This window comes from Vanacampus margaritifer, chromosome 15 (assembly GCF_051991255.1).
Source record: "Vanacampus margaritifer isolate UIUO_Vmar chromosome 15, RoL_Vmar_1.0, whole genome shotgun sequence".
NCBI classification, from domain to species: Eukaryota; Metazoa; Chordata; class Actinopteri; order Syngnathiformes; family Syngnathidae; genus Vanacampus; species Vanacampus margaritifer.
In genome coordinates, this window is record NC_135446.1 from 12348271 (window position 1) to 12368591 (window position 20321).

A 20321-nucleotide genomic window follows, 5' to 3' on the forward strand; every position below is an offset into this window, starting at 1 on the left:
CGTCTTTTTCCCCACTTATTACCACACCTGGAACGACCATACGCCTTTGGCTTCTTGTAAAACGCTGACTGAAAAATAATGTTTATTTTTTAAATCCTACGACCTTGAAGTGTTCATCAGAGTGCAAATGAAATTGGTCGTTACAGTAGCCCACTTAGCTTATAATTAACTTGCACCAGACTGTTACATAAGTGTAACGGTCGGATTGGCCATAAACCGATTTGTCTTGCATGGAAAGGGAGGATGAGGAAATTGAAAAGTGTCCTGTTTTAAACTTCTTCATTACTTTATCTTGGACCTGCCTGGTGTGTTCTTTGGTCTTCATGATGCCGTTTGCTCTCCAATATTGTTTTAATAGACCGCTGAGACCATCACAGAGAAGATGCATTCAGTGAAACGTACGTGGACTCTATTTATCATCATCAGTCATTTAGATCAATAGTGGATCATTCACAAATCATCAGGGAACTTCAGTTGGCTGCACTGAGAGAAAAGGGGGTGAATAATTTCGCATACCCTACTTTACAGGTTTTTATTTGTAAAGAATACAAATTTAGAATATCATATAAATTTCATTCCACTTCACGATTGTGTCCCACCTGGTGTTGATTCTTCACTGGATTAAAAATAAATAAATAAATAAATATAAATAAATATATAAATAATATAAAATAATAATAATACTAATAATAATAATAAATAAATAAATATATATATATATATATATATATATATATATATATATATATATATATATATATATATATATTTATTTATTTATGTAATAAATGCATATATGTATTCAACAAAACACAGCATGCCCTCCGATTGGCTTGGCCTTTAATAAACCGGCAGCTTCAGACTTGAACGTCTTTGATCGTTTGCTCAGCAGATTCAGCAAAATGAAGCGGCATTCGCTCCGGCTGACCGGCGAGCGAAAGGGTAGCGCTGCACAACGGCGCCATTGAAAAGAGGCCAGGCCAGCGAGTCTCATGTTTATTGAGATATTCTAAACAAAGCCTGGCAGGATTTCAGAGCTGCAGTCGAGCGCAGCGTCGCGCTATTGTCTGCCTGTCGCTGGGATTCCCGCCTCTTGCATCCATATCACATGAAAAGCTTTGAAGTGCTCCACATACAAAAAACAAAACAAAGAAATAAAAACCCACTATGTTCTGCTGGTGGTACAGCACACATGCATATACAGTGTTTTCATATGCAGTGGTGACCAAACTGTAAACAAATACAGTGCAGCTCAGCCTCCATGAGTTTTGATGAGTCAGCTCAGGGAGCAGGCCTTTTTTTTTTTCCCTGAAATGCTGACAGACTCTTTTCAACTTTCTCATCCCTTCTCAAGATGGACCAGTCGGCTGGTATTCCAGTGAAAATGTAGCGTTCCTATGGCGACCCAAACGGCAACAGTCAAACCACTAATTACACATCTACGAACCTTTTTGGCCTCCAAAGATATACACGGAACTTTTGCATGATTGTAAAATACAGCGCGGATTGCCGATGTCCTCCCGAATCATTCCTTAAATGATCGTGGATTGAGCCAGACATGGCCACACATACACACACACACACACACACACACACGCACATACCAGGTTCTCCATTGCGGCCTCGCCTTCCTCGCTTCCCCGGAGGTCCTGCAACAGAGGAAAAGGGCACAATTTAGTTTTCATTTACATGATTGCCTTCCGAATTAAACTTTCTTTTTTTTGCTCAACATAGTATGAAAGGATTATAATAATAAAGAAATCACATGATGTGCCATCATAACAGCCACAAGTCGACTACTGAGTGCACCAAATTCCCTGCAGCAATGTAGCGTGATCACCTGCAGCTAGTGATGGACGAACAGGGCGTATCATCACGAATCATTAGAGTCAGGAGTGTATCTTGACCTCTATTGAACCCCTGAAACTGACTCACCAAACCATTGGAGGTCGATCAAACTCAGGATAAGAACCACTGCTTTAAATAAAGCCACAAAGGCAAACTGGAAATTCGCTTCACTACAGAGCGTTTGTTTACCCATACATTGTTTTTCCCCCCCATTTGCCATTTCCCCGTCAACACGAGCAGCCTGCTGGAGAAATAAGACAATTACACGCTTTGGTGACTTTCATGTGCTGTGGACCCGCCTGGGTTGTGTTTGTATGAGGTGGAATTCACTCCCAGGCAACGAGAGCTGGCGCAAAATGAGCCCGTCCGTCGCTCTTGTGTACTGATGGCAGGTATGGAAATAAGCTTTCCTTTTCTTTTTTTTTTTCGGACGAAAAAAACAATAAAATAAAAAAAAAAGGAAATAAGCTTTCCGTTGTTGTCGTTATTTTTCTACACTCATTTTCATGGTGAAATGTGGCATCTACGGGGGAATAAACACACTTTCCATCTTTTTCTTTTTATAAACAACGTTTGCATGGAAGTTGGATTTGGAGTTTTACAGGAAGAGAAGTTCTAGGAGGGAGTGTTGCTCTTCATGACCCGACTCGACCTCCGTTTCGCTCACTCCTCTTCAGCATTTCATCACGTTGACAACACAAGCCGGCTTGATTTATGTCCCTCCAGTCGTCTTACTGGGGTGCAAAATGCAAGCTTATGTTGCTTCTCCTTCAACCGCCATCGCTCCTCAATTCCATCCCGCCGTTTGGCAGCGCGTCCGTCTCCAGTTCTACTTTTTGGACACCACTCAGGATAATGTCAGACGCTGCCAACCGAGGGTGCGTGCGTCTTTAAAAGGCGCGTAACCACAGGTGGACGCATGCACAGGCTGTTCTCATCAAAGTCTTTTTAAAACAACAGAAATGGTTTCCTGTTCTTGGCAGTCCCGTCTTTGTCATCGACTTTGAAATGACACTGGAAAGCACTCGGGAGGACGAGGATACAACACACCCGTGAGAAAACCTTGGCCACGCGGGACGATGACAGGCCAGACCAAATAAGCCATATTCTTTTTTTCAGATACCATCACAAATTCACACTATTTCAGGACTCTGATTACAACCTGAAAGATGAGATTGCCGCAAAGTGTACCAGCGTGGTTCTCCTGTGCAGGCCAAACAAAACTGCAATATTTCACTGTCCCAAACCCAAATGAAAGAATAACCCAATCGTTACCAGTGAAAACGTTTTTTTCTGATATTGTGATAATCAAAACCCAAAGCACACAGGCATCCTTATGCCGCGTGTCATTTGCCCGCCACATTCCAAAGGCAGTCGTGGAACAGCTCCCTCAGGAAGGAAAGCGTGGATTCCAGGAAACAAACCTTCTGCATATATTTGAATTTAGTCACTCAGATGAATTTTAAGGAAAACTGAAGTAAAAGGCACTATTTTACAATGGTAACATTTAGTTGAAAATTGACAGGACAATGTTTGATAATGAGCATTTTATGACTTAAGCCAGGGATGGCAACTGGCAACCACACTCTGAGTGGCCCCTTGATTAAGTTAGTTTTGCACAACAAAAAAAAAAAGCATTTTATTCTAACATAACCAAAAAATTCTTTAAAAACCACAGATAAAGATTCAATATGCTTTTTTTCCCCCCCATGAAAAAACTGTAGAAATCTACGAATATGTGAATCCGTGGGTCAAATATGCCAGGGTTGACTGTAGTTTTAGTTGTAATGTCACCACTCACCACTAGATAGCAGATATGGCTTACACTGGCTCTTATACTGCCCTATACCGCAATGTGAATAAGACTAATAATTTTTTGTGAATTTGGTATGATACGCAGAACAAACAGTACCTCAATAATTAAAAATTTTGAGTGTCCTTGAATTTGAATTTATATGCAAGAGAGCCCTTTGCAGTGGAAAAAAAAAAAACTGTGGTTTATTTTTTTGTTAGCTTTACAACCCTATGTTGTTGGGTTAGGATAGTGGATCTTTTATACATGCAATGACAAATATATGATCAAAAATGACACAAAGAGATTTTTTTGTATCATGCACATATGAATGTATTTCGACCATATCTAAAGAAAAAAAGCATTCTTGTCATACATCAAGTTAGAAAGTGTGTGGGCCTTTGCGCCCCCCTCTAGCATTTATTAGGTTGCCCATTTCTGACTTAAACCTTCAGACCAATGAGGGCAGCACCAAGTTACTGTAAAAGAAGGAACCTGAAGGAAGTGATAACTTACATTGATGTTTCTGCATTTGGCAATTTATTATTATATTATATTATTAGTATGGGATTTTTTTTAAATGGGCTTTAGGTGAACTGATGAATACACACACGCTCGCACGCACGCACGCACACACACACACACACGCACATACACATACTCACCCACATACAAAAAAAATGTATATATATATATATATATATATATATATATATGTGTGTATATGTATATATATGTATATATATTAAAAAAACAAAACAAACATTTATTATTATTTTTTAAATTTATTTGTTTGTTTGTTTTTTTAAAAAAAGGAGAGCAATGATGATGTCAAATCGAATGAACAATACTGAGCTCTCCTGAGAAAAAAAAAAAAAAAAAAAAAAAGAAGGAACCTAGAAATGTGTTTTAGTGACAAACCAGAACAAGCATATACTATTATCATAGTTGCAGCTCTAAAAATAAATAAATAAATAAAATGCTGAATTTCACCAAAATGAAAAGTTGCTTGCCTAATAGGTGCTTGTCCCCTAATGTCGTGTGGTTAAAGTCTCCAGTATGTGGATGTGGGATTACCTTGAGTCCACAATAATCGCTAACATATTGTTTTAGTGGTAACAAGCAACAATGCCGCACTTCTGCTCACAACAAACCGCACTGAGGCACAGCGAGCCCAGCCGGCCTCATTGGACAAACACGGGGATTGTTTGAGGGCTCCGAGCAGGCCACTGCAAGCCTCCCCTCCCGAACCCGTCCAACATTTCTTCGGCATTAACGCTCGAGTGTAGCCAAAAATAGCAAAGCCAGGGTCCCGGCGCAAAACCTCAAAAGCATCAATCAGTTTTGACGAGCGCTTGGAAGTGCTTTGTTTGCCTTCGCAATCGGGTTTTGGTGCGGCAGAAGTGGCCTGTTGGTGGCATTATTGACAGGCTCTTTTGGTCAAATAGTCTTGTGTAAGAGGCAGGGTACATATTGAATTATGGTACTGCTGTATCAGCATTTTCACCATTTCTTGACTCATTTTTTTCCTGCTATACTATAAATCCCAATTGGCCTTGGTGTGTATGCATGAGCATGCACATTTCCTGAATGTTACACCATAAAGGAACTCCCAAGAGAAATAGTTTGCTTGGTCTTGACCCTGCAACTTAGTCTCGACTGTAAGAAAAGAATGTTTGTCAGCATATCTCGAAAGTCGATTTACAATCAAGTCTTTGTTTAACGTCGGCAGACTTTTTACGATATTTCTGCAGCTCTCTCGAGCCTTCTTGAGTGACACGCTCATTTCTCGCATAGCTAACAAAACACGCCTGTGCGGCCCATTCAAGAATTTCGAGAGGATTAAGTCGAGACAGACTTTAACATCTCCCATTAAATCCCACAACACGCTCGGATGGCTTGATTCAACCTGGCAACCCTCGAGCGTCCAGGTCAAACAGAACCCAAGCTGCACAGTCTGGTTTTTGGGTGGATTTTTGCGGAAAGGTCTGGCAAAGGAGAGGACTATTTTAGATCCAGGCTCATAATTGAGGCACATGACAATGAATAAATCCTGACGAAGAGAAAAAAAAAAGGAAGGAATAAACTGCAAGTTTAAAAGCAGCTGAGGATGTTGCCTGGCAACAAATTCCAAGCAAATCTTACAGAATCATCTTCCTGGTAATTGTGGGTACAAGCGGTATTTTTGATTTGAGGTAATGGAACCTGAAAATGAAAATGCTCCAACAAAACAATTCCAATGTAGCCGAACACTATCAGTTTACAACAGAACAACAAGATGAAGCTCTGGAATTCATCTCCATCCACTCTGGACTGTATTCGAGGTCACCAGTTAAGCGTGTCGTTGACAGAAATAGAAGTCCCCTTGAACTTATGACCCTCTGAAGTGCAAAACCTTTCCCGGACAGATGCTGGTATGCAGGTTTTAACTTCAAGCACTTTTGCGTGAAATGCAATTAAAGCCAATGTGCGTTAACCTACTTTGCGTTAAACACACAAAGCTATAGTACTGTGAATTCCCGGCATTGGCACACACATCACGACAAAATAATCCAAGGGTTCGTTACATAATGCTATGCTTCATTACACACACCAATTATCTGTACTTCCTTTAGATTTTCCTTCTTGGATAAATTTGAGCTTTATAGTCGTTTCCCCAAATACTACTGAATTGGTTTAATCTTCTAACAAGATTTCTTGTTTTGAAAATGCTGCATTCAGCTATTATCTTTTATAAAATACACAGGAAGACTGCGGAGGGTTCGACGTCAAGGCCGGAGCACCCCCGCGAGATGGAAGCCTCCCGAGAGTGTCTTTTCATCACCTTTGGAGATCAACGTGCTTTCCTCTGGCAAGAGTGCTGACATACTTGAGAGTCTTGCCAGGCAGGCAATGCAAGCAGCAAGGTAAAAGGGGGAGGGCAGTAATGAGCCCATTGATTGGCTGCTTTTGTATCTCTTTAGACAGCCGGCCCTATCATAGCAAAGGCTTCAGAATGAATAACACGTGCATGCCATCTCAATGTTGCTCTTGGATAATCACGGCAGTAACGATTCAGCGTGTATTAAAAATAAAAGAGGCATAATAAGTTTGGCTTGGCATGACTTCTCAATGAAAATTTTCCTTTTGATTGTTCTATCTTGGACGCACGCGTGTAGAGTGGTTACAAACACACCAGATGAACTAATGTTTTGACAGACGGGCAGTCTGGAGCCAAAAAATAAAAAAGACTAACGTTTTGGGACACCTGACCATCGTAGAAATGCTTTTGCTTTTTTACGTCAACATTTCTTTTTCTTTTTCTTGTCCAGTCAATTTTTTATATCAGTTGTGTTGGCTCGTGAAAATTCAATTATATTAGCAATGGAACTTCCAAACAGATTTTACATAGGTGCACTTTAAAAATATATGCATGAATATTGGAAATTGTGTAGACACATGAGCCTGTGAAGCCTCCTGAGTGTACTTTTGAAGTTCGCCGAGGGTATGCGCACTGAATACCGAGCTAGCATAGTGACGGAGACATGCTATCATGTAGACTTGCACTTGTTTATGCCGTCTGCCTGGCTACTAAAAAAAAAAAGTTACCATGGTGGAGAGTTCGCCTGAGAGCGAGTGGGACGGACGGCACACAAATGTCACCGAGCGGCCGGCGGTCTAGCTCTCAAGTTCAAGTAAAATACTTTGCATGTGTTTAAGACTTGCGTGGCTATTGGATGTCGTGGTGAAATCATGCGGGAAGCCAACACCTGCGGCCAGCGGACGCCGTGACTGCTGGCCGACCTCCACCGCGGCGAAGATGTGTGCCCGCTTGTGTGTCTGCGGCGGGAAGTTTAAGAGACCCACGAGTCGTAAAACAGGGACCGCAGGGGCCCCCGGACCGCTCAAGGACAATTTTTGAAGAAAGAAATCCCGCCTCCAAATAGCATCAAGAGCATCAATGTTCAGCCACAAAAGTGGACTGCAAAGATGTAGGCCAAACAAAATACAAATCCAATTCAAGTTTCAATTTTCTGTTTACATGGCTACCAAATGTGCAATGTGGATCAGATCTGGATTGAACTTGGTTTGACCCTACATTTTCTTACCCTGTTGATTTTTATGGCTCTTTACCAACATGAATAATTTAAAGACTCATAAATCGAAAGTTCTATTTCTATTTCCACAGCAGCACCGCAGGGCTCCATCGAACCATATTGTAGCGAGAGCTGGTGGTCCGACGCGGTGTTTACTTGACCCATGTGGGATTACTTTGTGCAGCAGTTTGTGCACACGAGCGTGACGGGTGCAGACTCTTATGTCATTGATACTCCATCTTGTTGACAGAAAGAGAGTCCGACAAAGGCGTGGACGTTTTGAAAGCGACATGGAAGCTTGTTGCACTGGGAAGCTACTTGCATGTCCATCTGCATTCTCACGTTCGTGTCCTCCAAACACTCAAAGTGTCGAATCACAACGGTGCCCTTTCACAGGTCCAGAGTGGAAATGTTTCCTCATTAAGCAGTCAAAGTAGACTTGCACAACTTACAGCCAACTTACACAGTTTATTTTCCCAACCCGGAACATCTCTTAACCCACTCCCGGGGAAATGAACTCTTCCTCCAACCCGGTCAACTAAACCAAATGAAGCATGCATATAGACACTAGGGACCACATTATAAGATAATCTTTGCACTTGGGACTATTAAAAGGCGGGCTTGTGATCAAAAGGACTCTAAAAAAGACACCAAAAAGCATGCAGAAGTGTAATCCAAGGCCTCGAAATAGCATGACGGAGGGAGCCAAACGTTCCAGCAAATGAAAAAGGCTGCTGTTTTCCCAACTTCCATCCATGGTTTCCTTTAAAAGTTTTCTTTCTCACAAAAAAGCTCCAGAGCTGAGTCATAGCTGTGAACAAGAAGCTTCTTGCACATTTATTTTCACTGCAGTCAGGACTGGACATAAAAACGTATTGGCGGCAGGAAAAGTTGCAGGAGGAAAAATGGGAATCATACATGACAAATGGCTCCTTTATTGTAATTAATACAACTGCATGTGTCATGTAACCAAAAGGAGATTTTTGTGGCTTCCCAGAGAAAACAAGGACAAAGTGTGTTTCTGCAGAATCCACCTGGCTGCATCGTGTTTCCTCCTGATATGCCACTCAAACTGACCAGGTCAAAGGAGCCAAGGGGGGCGAGAGCTGGGGGGCTCGTCCTCTTGGGATCATTTGTAATCCGGAGCCTGTAGTTTCAGCTGGCTGACGGGTCACGGGGAGAAAAGCTGGCACGACTCTGTCGTCACACCTCTTTCTTATTATGAGTTTGATCCCGAAGGGACATTCGAAAAGAAGGCGAAGATTTACATACACACCCTTGGACGGTAGCTACGTCAATCCAAAATCTCTAAATCTATAAGAACGGAGCTGGTCTCTCAGCAGCCTAAGGGGTTGCTTTCAAGTGTTGCATTGAGACGAGTGTCAGATTTTTGGGGGACCTTTAAAGGCACCTTATTCAGCACAGCGGTCCAGCTGGCCGCCACACGCGACCACTGGCGGCATGCAAATAAGAGCCAGAGCAAATATATCAAAGGGGCAGACAGAAATCTACAGACGTTTTGAATTAAGCCGGACAATCATCTCCTCTTGCGTCGCCTGTAATGAGTGAGATTACAGCAGATCCCGCTCCGAATCCCCTATGAACCAAAAGAAGACACGCAAGATTTCAATGGTGATGCAATTCGGGAGACTGCACGCCAACCTTGGACTTGTAAACAATAGCGAGGTATAAATGGAGAAAGCATGGCTGTGGAATGAAGGAAACCATTTAGGAGCTTTGCTTTTTTTGCTGTTTGTCTTAAAACCTTGGTTGAATCTAAAAAAAAACAACAACATTTAATATACTTTGACAGAGGAGTGGGTTGACCTGAAGATTTTTCTGAACGGGAGCTCAGGGTTGTTAGGATTGGCCAAGACCTGCCTTAGACACACCTTTACCACATTTTGGACAGTCTGTTAAAACCCTTGAGAGCCCTAATCTCAAACCTGTCACCCTCATCTTCTGGAATGAATTAGAATGTAAAAAAAAAGAAAAAAAAGAGAGCAATGATGATGACATGTCAAATCGGTAAAATTACCGAATGAACAATACTGAGCTCTCCAAGAAAAAAAAAGAAAAAAAAGAATGTAGTTTGTCAGCCACGTCATTTTGTCTGTCACTCCAAAACCGATGTGGTTGTCCCGTCTTAACTTCTTGTTGATGTAACAGCCTCGAGTCTAAATCATTTTTCTCAACTTTAACGATCCAAAGAGGTGGAGTTCTTCCCCCAAAAAACGGCCTCAACGGCATTGATGCATGCCACCTTTCACCACGCCTTTGCTTCACGGAACTTCAAAGCTTCGTTCGAAAACAGGACCAGGCACACAGATGACGACATCAAGGACACCGAAGACAGTTCTGATATGGAACGATGGAACAGAGGAAAGAAAACCGGTTTTCTCCCTGCAAATGGCTCCACTGATTGCCGGTCTGCTACAGCAGCGTGGCGGCATACTGTTCACATTACAGTCGCCATATTACGGCATCGGCATGTTCCGTGAGAACTTGTCAATGCCATGCACTTGCGGGAAGCAGATGAAAGGAGAAGTAACGTGTTGGAGGTTCAATTATACGCTGCGCTGCATGTTTTGATGCTCCGGTCCAGAGTCTGCGTTAAGCCATCCCTGCCGAGGCTCTCGGAAATCAATCAGGATTGTAACCATTGTGTAGTGTTTTATGGTGCCGGCATGAGCGCTGCTTGAAAAACCGGCCTACCAGGCAACCCTCATTTTCCGCACGCTCCACTTTATCAATCATTACACGTACAGAGGCCCTCTGCATGTAATTCCATTGGATAATGTCGGCTGCGATTTGAAACTACTGAACAACATCAGAAAGAGGTGAGGGTCCCTCTATCTGCGGCCCTGCCGCTGCCCCTTGCCCTTCTTGTCGTCTCCTTCCCCCGTCCCTTCCCCCTCCCCTGTCCGCCTGCCTCCCGCTCCCCTGGGCCGGGGGCTCCATCCGTGGCCCGGGTCTCGGCGCTCGGGAGGGTGTGTTGGATTGGTGTTGTGCCCGCCCCGCTCTGGTGGACCTCCTGGCACCTCGGGCGGGACCCAGTATCCGGGGGGCGAGCCCTATTGTCCCGCCGGGCTGGTCCCATATCCCCGCCAGGGTCCAGGTGGGGTGGATGGGGGTTTGGTGGGCGGGTGCGCCTCCCGCCCCCGCCCGGTTGGGGAGGGGGGCCCCCTGATTGCTTCTCTTAACTCACTGCACTAGTTTTGCACAATACACTTTTATAGACATATAAGGCACATAACACCCTTTGGGGCGGGGTGGGGTGCAAACACCGTCTTCGCCCTCCAACTCCCCTCCAATTTTAATGCACCACACAACTGTGGGGGTGTTGGGGTGGGGGTGGGGGTTGTGGGTGCCATCGGTTGGGGCAAAAAAAAAAAAGAAAAAGAAAAAAAGAGGTGAGGGTATGTTTTTTTTAAATTATTATATAAGGATGGCTTATGCAGAGAAAATGGTCTTTTTAACCCAATCCGACCCAATCTTGTTTAAAACGGACAGACTGTTAGCATTAGTTCCCTTGAGTTGCATCAATGCAATAGTCTAGCTTTGTCCACTCTCTTTTTTTTTCTCTCTCTGGAGAGCTCAGTATTGTTCATTCGGTAATTTTACCGATTTGACATGTCATAATTTTTTATTTTTTTTGTATGTGGGTATGTGTATATGCGTGCGTGTATTCATTAGTTCGCCTAAAACCTATTAAAAAATCCCATACCGTTCACCTAAACCGAACACTTCCAGCCAGAGTCGTGAGGCCGTCAGGAGACCCGAGGAAGGACCAAAGAAAAGAAACTCTCTGCAGCATATCAGAGGTGACAAAACCAGGTACATAAAGTGAAAAACATGCATTGTATTTACGTTACACCTGAAAAGGTTACACCAACTTCTTGTTCTTGCTAAAACCCTAAAAAGGTGGCGGGTCTGCAAGTACAGACTACATACTTCTCAAGTTTTGCTGTTTCCATAAAAGCTTGGGAACGCTTTGCTGAGCTCTTGGGCAGCCAAAAAGTTCTACATGTTTACTGTGGAAGCCCAACTTTTTTTCCCCTCCAAGACTTCCATTCATTGGGCTTCCATTTGCCAAAGCTCTGCCATGGAACACCCTTTGAAAATGAGCCTCGCACACAATTTACAGGCACACTACAGTCATTCCACAACAATAGTTTTCCACACAACCTTTGACTGCACGGGCTTTTACTGAGTAGGACTTGGAGCCTGCTAATAAGTCAGCATGATTGAGATTGGCCAATTACTTGGCTTGAACACTACATTGCTTTCCAGTATGCTGAAATATGATTTGAAACGAATTTCACTGCTTGCACTGTAACACAAAATTGTTTGGCGCACAATAGAGACCCAACAAAAGACACCAATGATGCAAAATCAGCCTTGAGGTTTCACCAGTATTAAAGTAAATTGACCCAAGACTCCTCGATGATTGTCTGTGGTGTTCTTTGCTTTGGGGGAGCAGTAAAAGGCATGTCAAAGTGCACAATGGCACAATTGTTGCACAGCTCGGTTTTGCTGTCACATGACATTGGACATGCCACCGGAGGGCGTTACACATGTAAAAGGGTGAATGTAAAGTAAGTACTGTACATGAGAAACAGTTTTTCAAAAAAAAAAAAACAGTTTGCAGAGTGGCTACAGTGTTAGTGCCACACACATGGTGGGGAAAAAAAGAAGGCTGTGGGAATTCACTTCACTGGTCTGCAACCTGTCTGAAGTCAGCCTTCACCCCAAACGCAAAAAGAGCAGAGAGACAAGATCTAGGCAGTTCTGCCTTTTATCAGGGGTGACCCACAGGGACGCACGCCTCTTCTGCTGTTTGAATATCACCTCATTAGAATAAAAAGGTACACTTCCCTTTCTTTTCTTTGGTCCTTCCTCGGGTCTCCTGACGGCCTCACGACTCTGGCTGGAAGTGTTCGGTTTAGGTGAACGGTATGGGATTTTTTAATAGGTTTTAGGTGAACTAATGAATACATACACACACACACACAAAAAAAAAAAGAGAGCGCAATGATGATGACATGTCAAATCGGAATGAATAATACTGAGCTCTCCAGGCAAAAAAGAAAAAAGAATAAAAGGGTTTTGAAAAACGTTGAAACTGTAAAAAGATAACTGCAAGATTCCATCAAACCCATATTGAGACGTGCTTCAATTTGCTTCCTCATATTTCAGATTAAAGCTGCTTCACAAGCCTAATAGCAGATGCCTGGACAGCTGACATTTGTCTTAACAGAGACACTTCCTCACTGAAAATACTTTTGTTACTGACAAAATCTTCCCCACTGGCAGCATCTGGTCTACTTCAAGGCTCTCTTAAGCACCAGCGACTCGCAAGCAAATGAGGTCTGGACTGCTTTTAAAACCGCGGAGACAGGTTCTTCCGAATGCCAGCTGAGATGCTTCGGACAAAAATTCACGAGCTGTTTAGATTTCAGTGGCTACCAAAGGTTCTGACAGCAAGCGGCACCTCAACTTGGGTTGACAACCCTCAAGAGGTGTGTAAGGACCCCCAAAAAAAATTATAGATTTTTTTCCTAATGTCCTAATTCAATGCTAAGGCTACCACAGTAATGAAATTGCGGGGAGAAATGTTCTATTAAAACCAAGGCCCTTAAAAATTAATGACCTGCCATAAGCAAAGGAATTCCAGTTCGATCATAATGTACCTGATAAACTGCAGTTCATTAATGGAGTCTGGTTGCTTGTTGTGCTCAGAAGAAAACGGATCACACGCTTGAGTACATGATCAAAGTCCGGAAATCTTCCAGAATCAAATTTCTCTGCTTGCAAATGCTAAACCCTCCTTGACATTTCAATTCTCTTGGGTAACTGCTGTGTTTTGCCTCGCAGAAGTAAAAACTCAGCAAATCATCCATCTCTTACAATGAAATGTAGGGGTGGGGTGGGGGGGGGGCTTCGATGTAAGATGGCATTACATTAAGCCTCATGACAGGATGTATTTTCCAATAATTCACTTTTGCAGTCGACCGAATTCCCTGCTTGCATGCCAATTTAAAAAAAAAAAAAAAACATTCTCTTATTGCGTGGGCTTTGTGTTCATTTGAAGTCATCTCACGACACAGTCTGACTATTATGTTGTCACTGGGGAACTAAGTGTTTGTTTACCTCTCCCCTAAGCCTGCCACCCACAATAAAGAGCGGAGGGGGGCGGTAGTCAGAAGGGTGGAAAAATCATTAACAAACCGCCCCCGAGAAAGCCGGCGCAGGTAAACATGGAGGTCAGAGGGGAGGCTCTTTGGATGATTAGCACAAGAGGGTAACGAGGACCTTCTGCAATAAATGAGCGGCGAATTACAGCATTTCCTGACGGTTGTGATGTACTAACTAAACAATTGTGATATTTAGACCTTAATAGGCGGTCCTGTCATTTTGCCACTAAATTCATTGCAACGGCATGCCGTTACCTCAAACAGTTTTTCTTTGAATGAGGGCTCTCCACAGGACAGCCCATCTTATTTTACGACTCTTAATATGGCTCACTGTGGTGCAGTTCAGCATTCTAACCACAAGATAAAATACCAGCATGCACATGTATTTTTTTTCTTTATGTCTCAACAATGTCTCATTTCAAGTTACTTATAGAAAAATTGAATTACTGCTCATGTGTCCGTGTTCTGTGCAGCGATTATGTGCACCATTAACTCAATCATAACACCCGAGAAGTTATTTGGACGGTGTTTACTTTGCAAGGTGAGAAGCGGGATTTGGGAAATGATCGACACACAACTGCTCCTCGGCATCAACGTCATCGGTTTGAGATCAACCCTGGAGTACCCACGGGGTCAAATTTAGCCCCTATAAATTCTGCTACTCAAATAACAAAGACCTTTATTTTTTTTTTCCAGCAGTGATTTTTCCTGTGTTCATGTTTCCAATGGCCAAAGTGTGTTTGTACATTCAAAATCCAGTTCTAAAATGCAACAAATAAAACAAAAAAATTATATTGTTCAATGTAGCTGTGTATTTGATTGATTATTTTCTTAAATTCGAAATAGTTTACTGACAGTTTTTGTTATTCAGATTTTTCGAAATGATACCCCTAACACCCCAAAAGAGTCAAATTTCGCCCTAATCCTAAATTAGGGAATAAAGGGTTAAAATTGAAAAAACATCTATTTTGGTGTTCAGTGAACTTATAGCAGTCATTTAATGTATAATTCATAATTTTCCAAAGAAGAAAAGGGTTCTTGGGTTCTCCAGGGTTAAGGTAAAGTCGCATGGCAAATAACATATGGTATCTGCCAGTACACACTGAAGTTCAATGAACTAAATTAACAGTCGTGTGACCTTCCAGAATCCCTCTGTCCATGGTTGCACATTTGATATACACAAAAAGTCCCTGCCGCCATTTTCAGCAGCATTTGCATTTTTCAAGTTTACAAAGAAGAACTTGCTGTGTCGCGGAAAAATGCGGCCAAAGATTTAGCAAGTAAGCAGCACCGAGGAAGTGTGCTTGACACACAGCGTCGGCCTTTTTAAATCAGACCACTGATGCATAACAAGATACGCGCTGAGAGGTGGCAGCAGGGCTGGAAATCACCGCCCGGACTCCAATATGGTTTGCAAAGCAGCTCTTTCACTTGAAAGTCATGAATTTAAAAAGCTAGGGAAGTGCAGTGTATGCAGAGTTAAAAAAAAGAAAAAAGAAAAAAGCGCCCTCACTGGCAATGGCAACGACAAAGAAGAGAAGAACTCCAAATGAGTTAACTTGAGTGATGAGAAATGTCAAATATGCAGAACTGCTCGCATTGAAACACTCTCAGGGTTCCACTACTGGACGCAGTACAACTAATAGTCACATTTTGTGGCTTGCGCAAAGGCCCGAAGATGAGAGGAGCAAAAAGGAGAATTCCAGTCAGCTGTCACAGATAGACCAGAAAATAGACTGGTAGAAATATCTGGCCATGATTTCGCACAATATAAGCAGCCAAAAGTCCTCAGGAAGCCTCCAGGAATCAATGAATCAATCAATACTTTGAACTCGGGAGTCCGAAGAAATTCCAAATGTCCTACGTGATGCATATCTCGATTTGCATGATGCAGCATTTAACCGATCTCATTTTCGGCAGCTCTTGGCATCAAAATCAAATGGAAATTCATTCCTCTAATTGGTTACTACCCAACACTGAAGGCGCACGCATAGCTTTTCCCAACAGGGATGCAAAAGCACTCCAAGGAAATTTCGCGAGTGAGGAGGGGTAGCAGCGGCGGTCCGACATACCGGCAGAAACCGCCACCGAGTGTGAGTCAAGGGAACGAATGCTCCCCAAAATCATCACCATGACTGTATCTTGCAGTGAATTCATTGTAATAAAATTGACTTAAAGAGTAAAGAGCAACCAACAGGGTCATGAACAAAGGCGCCCACAAAACAACAAAAAGAGCTTTTGCATTATACACGGCCGACTGGGTGTAAACAAAGCAAATGGGGATTACACCACAGCAATTAGGTTTCTATTTTTGCATCATGATGCCTGCAGCTTTAGGAAGCATTCATGAGATGACAAGAAATGTGGAGTGGATTTGATTACTCTTGTTGATGATTCTATAGGTGGGTTTCCATCCACATATATATATATATATTTTTGGAATTTTCAAGAAATGCGGAAATAAAACTGAATGGAAACGCTAGAAATTGGAAAAAGGGCCCAAAATGTGCTAAAAAGTTTCATGTTTGGACGGGGAGGATTTTGAAGTGTATCGGAAAAAAAGAAAATGTGAATTTTGGGCTATGGAAACAGGTTTTGCGAATAAATGCTGACAAGACGGGATACACATTGCACGTTTTGCCCGGATATTACGTCACACGTACGTTTGTAGTCACAAAAGCAATGGCTGATGAAAAAGTAAGGTATGTTTGGGGGGGGGGGGGGAACGACACTATTTTTGGAATGAATTAAAGAAGTGAATATTAATGCAATTTTAGATGGAAAACAATAAACGCTAAGGTTTATCAAGAACCAGTAAATTTGCTTAAACAATTGGATGGAAATTTGACTGATGATCAACAAGATGCTCCTCTAATATATGTCAGTCACGTAAAAGGGCAAATTGTTATACCTTTGAAGGCATCTATAGAAGGCAAATGGCAAGTTATCCCCCAAACTTCCATCAATATTAGCAAGTGGATTTCAGCGAGCGAACATTTGAGAACCCTGCAAAACACTCGATCCACTTTTCATCGTAAACATCTGTAAAGCATCATATCCAGTGTCTTGTGAACGGCTCAGTCGTTATCTCATTATTTCATTATGAACGAGGGTTGAGGGTCTCTTCCCACCTTGAACGCGGCACGATTATTGCTGATGAAATGAAAACCTTCTCCTGCCATAAGCCTAAGCATAAGTATCTTTTTGACACTCTTTGGCAGGCGGAGCTTCAGGGCGGAGGGGGCGCATTGGGGGGGGACATTATAAAACCACACAGCACAAGAGTGAGAAGAACATGGGGGATTTTGGCAAAGCGGGGAGGATTTGCTTGCAGGGGAATGACGAACATTCCTCCGAATGAGATGCAGAATATAAACATACATGGGAAACAACAACCAGGCTCTGAAAAGCGGTCGGACTGATGCTGCCAACTTGGAAAAGCAACAAAAATGTTTTCCAGCTTCATTAGTGTGAACACACATCCCAAAGGAGGCCAAGCAGATGCTGCCTGTAGACTTACAGGAGCAGGCCTCGGGGCTAATTGTGCAGCCCGATGAGGGTATAGTGTCTGGCGGAGAAACACGATACCGGGTGGGGTGCCAACTGAGAGGCGTGAACTTCTGCGGGCGATGCGGCGAGACACCAAAATGAAACCATGGCCAAGCTGTTCACCGTCAGACCAGTGTTACTTGGTTGTTAACAGTTCCCCAGCTGGCGTCTGATGTGTGTTGTTTGCAAGAGTAAAGAGGCAACAATGCACATTTCTTTTGGACAGGCGGAATGCCGACCACAAGCAGCAGGTCTGAAGTGGCAAAGGGGGCCAGAGATTGGGTTTCGACCAGATTAGACCGAGACTGGCAAACAACTTTGGCACATTCGCTCGTCAAAGTTGCGTGGAGAGTCAAACCCGATCCTGGGATAAAAGACGCTTGCACCATTTTCGGCACCGTTGTGCTAGCATAGCTGGAGAAGGCTTTTGCATATTTTGTGGGCAGCTGTATCTTGTCATTATAGACTATAAGCGCGATTTTAGCACGCAGGGGAGGGAAAAAGTTGGGAAAGCCACTGGAGCATGTCAGCAAGAGGGCTTTCTCTCTCATCTCCGATTGGGAAGGGATGATGGGAACGGCTGGTGGGGATGCCTGCGGTTTGGGTTTCCTCCCGCAAAAACCTCACCGGGTCACCAAGAAGCTTTTAATGAATCGCAAAGGGTGGCGTCAAGTGCGAGCGGACACCCCGCTTAAGTGAGCCAAAATCAAAGGATGGCTACGATTTCCAGGAATTTCAAATGGACACATATACGTCCCAATGGTGTCTCTGTAGGTAACTGCTAAAGAAACAATGACGCTGCCTTGTATTTATCCAGATAGAGGAACAGTTATCCATTGGAAAACTTTCATTAAACCCTAAGTGGCGCTATAAACTTTATGTAGGAGAAAGTGAGATTTGAGTTTTTAGCACCTAAGGTATATTTATATGAAATACAAAGAGTTTGGTCAGATGCTGATAAGATAACGCCATGACATCATGTCTTGAGTCAGATATAAAAGTAGGTGATGACTGGAGATTTTGGGGGGTTGCATTGAAGAACTTTAACCCTGGAGAACCCAAGAACCCTTTTCTTCTTTGGAAAATTATGAATTATACATTAAATGACTGCTATAAGTTCACTGAACACCAAAATACAGTATATGTTTTTTCAATTTTAACCCTTTTTTTTAAACTAGCTCAGAGTTGCTAATTTATCAAAATATATATATAAAACATACTCCTAGGCATTCTGCAACATGATATGAAATAGATTAACAAAAAAAAAAAAAACGATTTTACCATCTGATGGTTTGCTGAGAAGATGGTTTTGTTTGGATTGATTTCCAGCTTGTGTTGCCAGCCATCTTGTCACCACCACGCTAGCTCATGTAAGTGCAATATTCATCCACTAGATGGCCCCATGCAGGGGTCAGAAGTGGCACTCTGGATTTTTGAAGTTAAATTTGTAAAAAAAAAAGAAAAAAGGTCTTTGTTATTTGAGTAGCAGCATTTATAGGGGCCAAATTTGACCCCGTGGGTTCTCCAGGGTTAAATTTGCAATGCATGCTACTCTGTAGATGACAATTGTCCCCATCTGTTACCCGTCTTTCCTTCTTCATGTCAAGTAATTTACACAGTTACAGTGTTGTGCCGTCGCTGTGTGTTTTTCATCAATCGTTTCTCAAGGGAAATAAATTTCAAACAACGTTGCCCAAGTGTCTTCCCCCAGCAAAATGAACATTCCATCGCTCAGAATTTTGGACGGCGTGTCCTTTCTAATCATCAGTGGCGACAAAAGCCCCTTTCTAGTTTTCAACGTTTGCTTGTCTGCATGATTGACTTGGCCTGGAAAACAGAGTTGCTGCTAATGAGTGCCCAAAAACAAGACAGGGGTAGCGTGGTGTTTTTGTACCGAGAACGGTGGGGGGGGGGGGGGGGGGGGGGCTGACGAACCTTTGGCTCATATTTGACCTTAGTGTGAGCAAAGTTCAGAGGGTTATTCTTGCTGGAGACATCTAAATCTCAAAAAGCGTCTCCATCGTGTACCTTAACAAGCGTCCCTTGAATCAACATGTCTTGCAGGGCATCTGTGAGCGTTCAGCATATCATCAATTAGCAGCCCAGCCTCCCTCAATGTGAATAATCCATGAGAACCTGCCAGCATCTCGGAGACATTCATTAAAGCCCTATTTCCCCCCCCCCCCCATCGGTATCACCTCTGAAAAATCTGATCTAAGAGTGGACACAGAATAATAATGGCAACATTTTTATTTACATTAACCACCACGGGGCACTGCTTATGCTTGGCCAATCACAGCAGGTTATGAAAAATTAATGCACTGAAAGGTTAACGGTTCTTCTCTGAGGGATTTTTGATGCCTAATTGATTCCGCCCCCTTTGAAGAGGGAAAAGGAAGCTTGTTCTTTTGTTGCTTATGAACAGATGTACAACGGGGGCCTCAAGACACACGCGAGGCGTCTTCCGCCACTACCTCCGCCAAGGTTGAACAAAAGCAACTTCTGTTCACCGCTCATAACACATGATGACACAAATCCACCGCGTAAACTCGCAGGCACAAAACGAGCGGGTGCTGCCGTTTCCTCTGCGGCGCGGGATCATCGCACGCTCGCCAGCTCGTCCTTCGTCGTCTCCAAAATAGCCGACACCTGACGCGACAACTGGGATCTGGCGGCGGGTCTCGGCACGCCGACATCCCGCTCCAGAATCCGCGGGTCCCGTTTCAAAGCCTCAAGAGCCGCCGAGGCCGCTCGTACCCAGGCTGGGGGGCTATTTGAGAGTGATGACCTGTGACCCCTGGCTTCCGCACCGTGATCACATCCCACAACTACACTGGGACGCCACACTTAGAAACACAT

At 43.2% G+C, this 20321-nt stretch overlaps 1 protein-coding gene across 1 annotated transcript in view; it reads right to left on the reverse strand.

Moving 5' to 3' along the window:
* col25a1 (collagen type XXV alpha 1 chain) overlaps positions 1-20321 on the reverse strand; it is a 79104-nt gene that overhangs the window by 43824 nt on the left and 14959 nt on the right. Inside the window, exon 3 of the mRNA XM_077544889.1 lies at positions 1605-1649. Coding sequence (XP_077401015.1) covers positions 1605-1649 — 45 coding nt within the window. The remainder of the gene's footprint in view (positions 1-1604; positions 1650-20321) is intronic.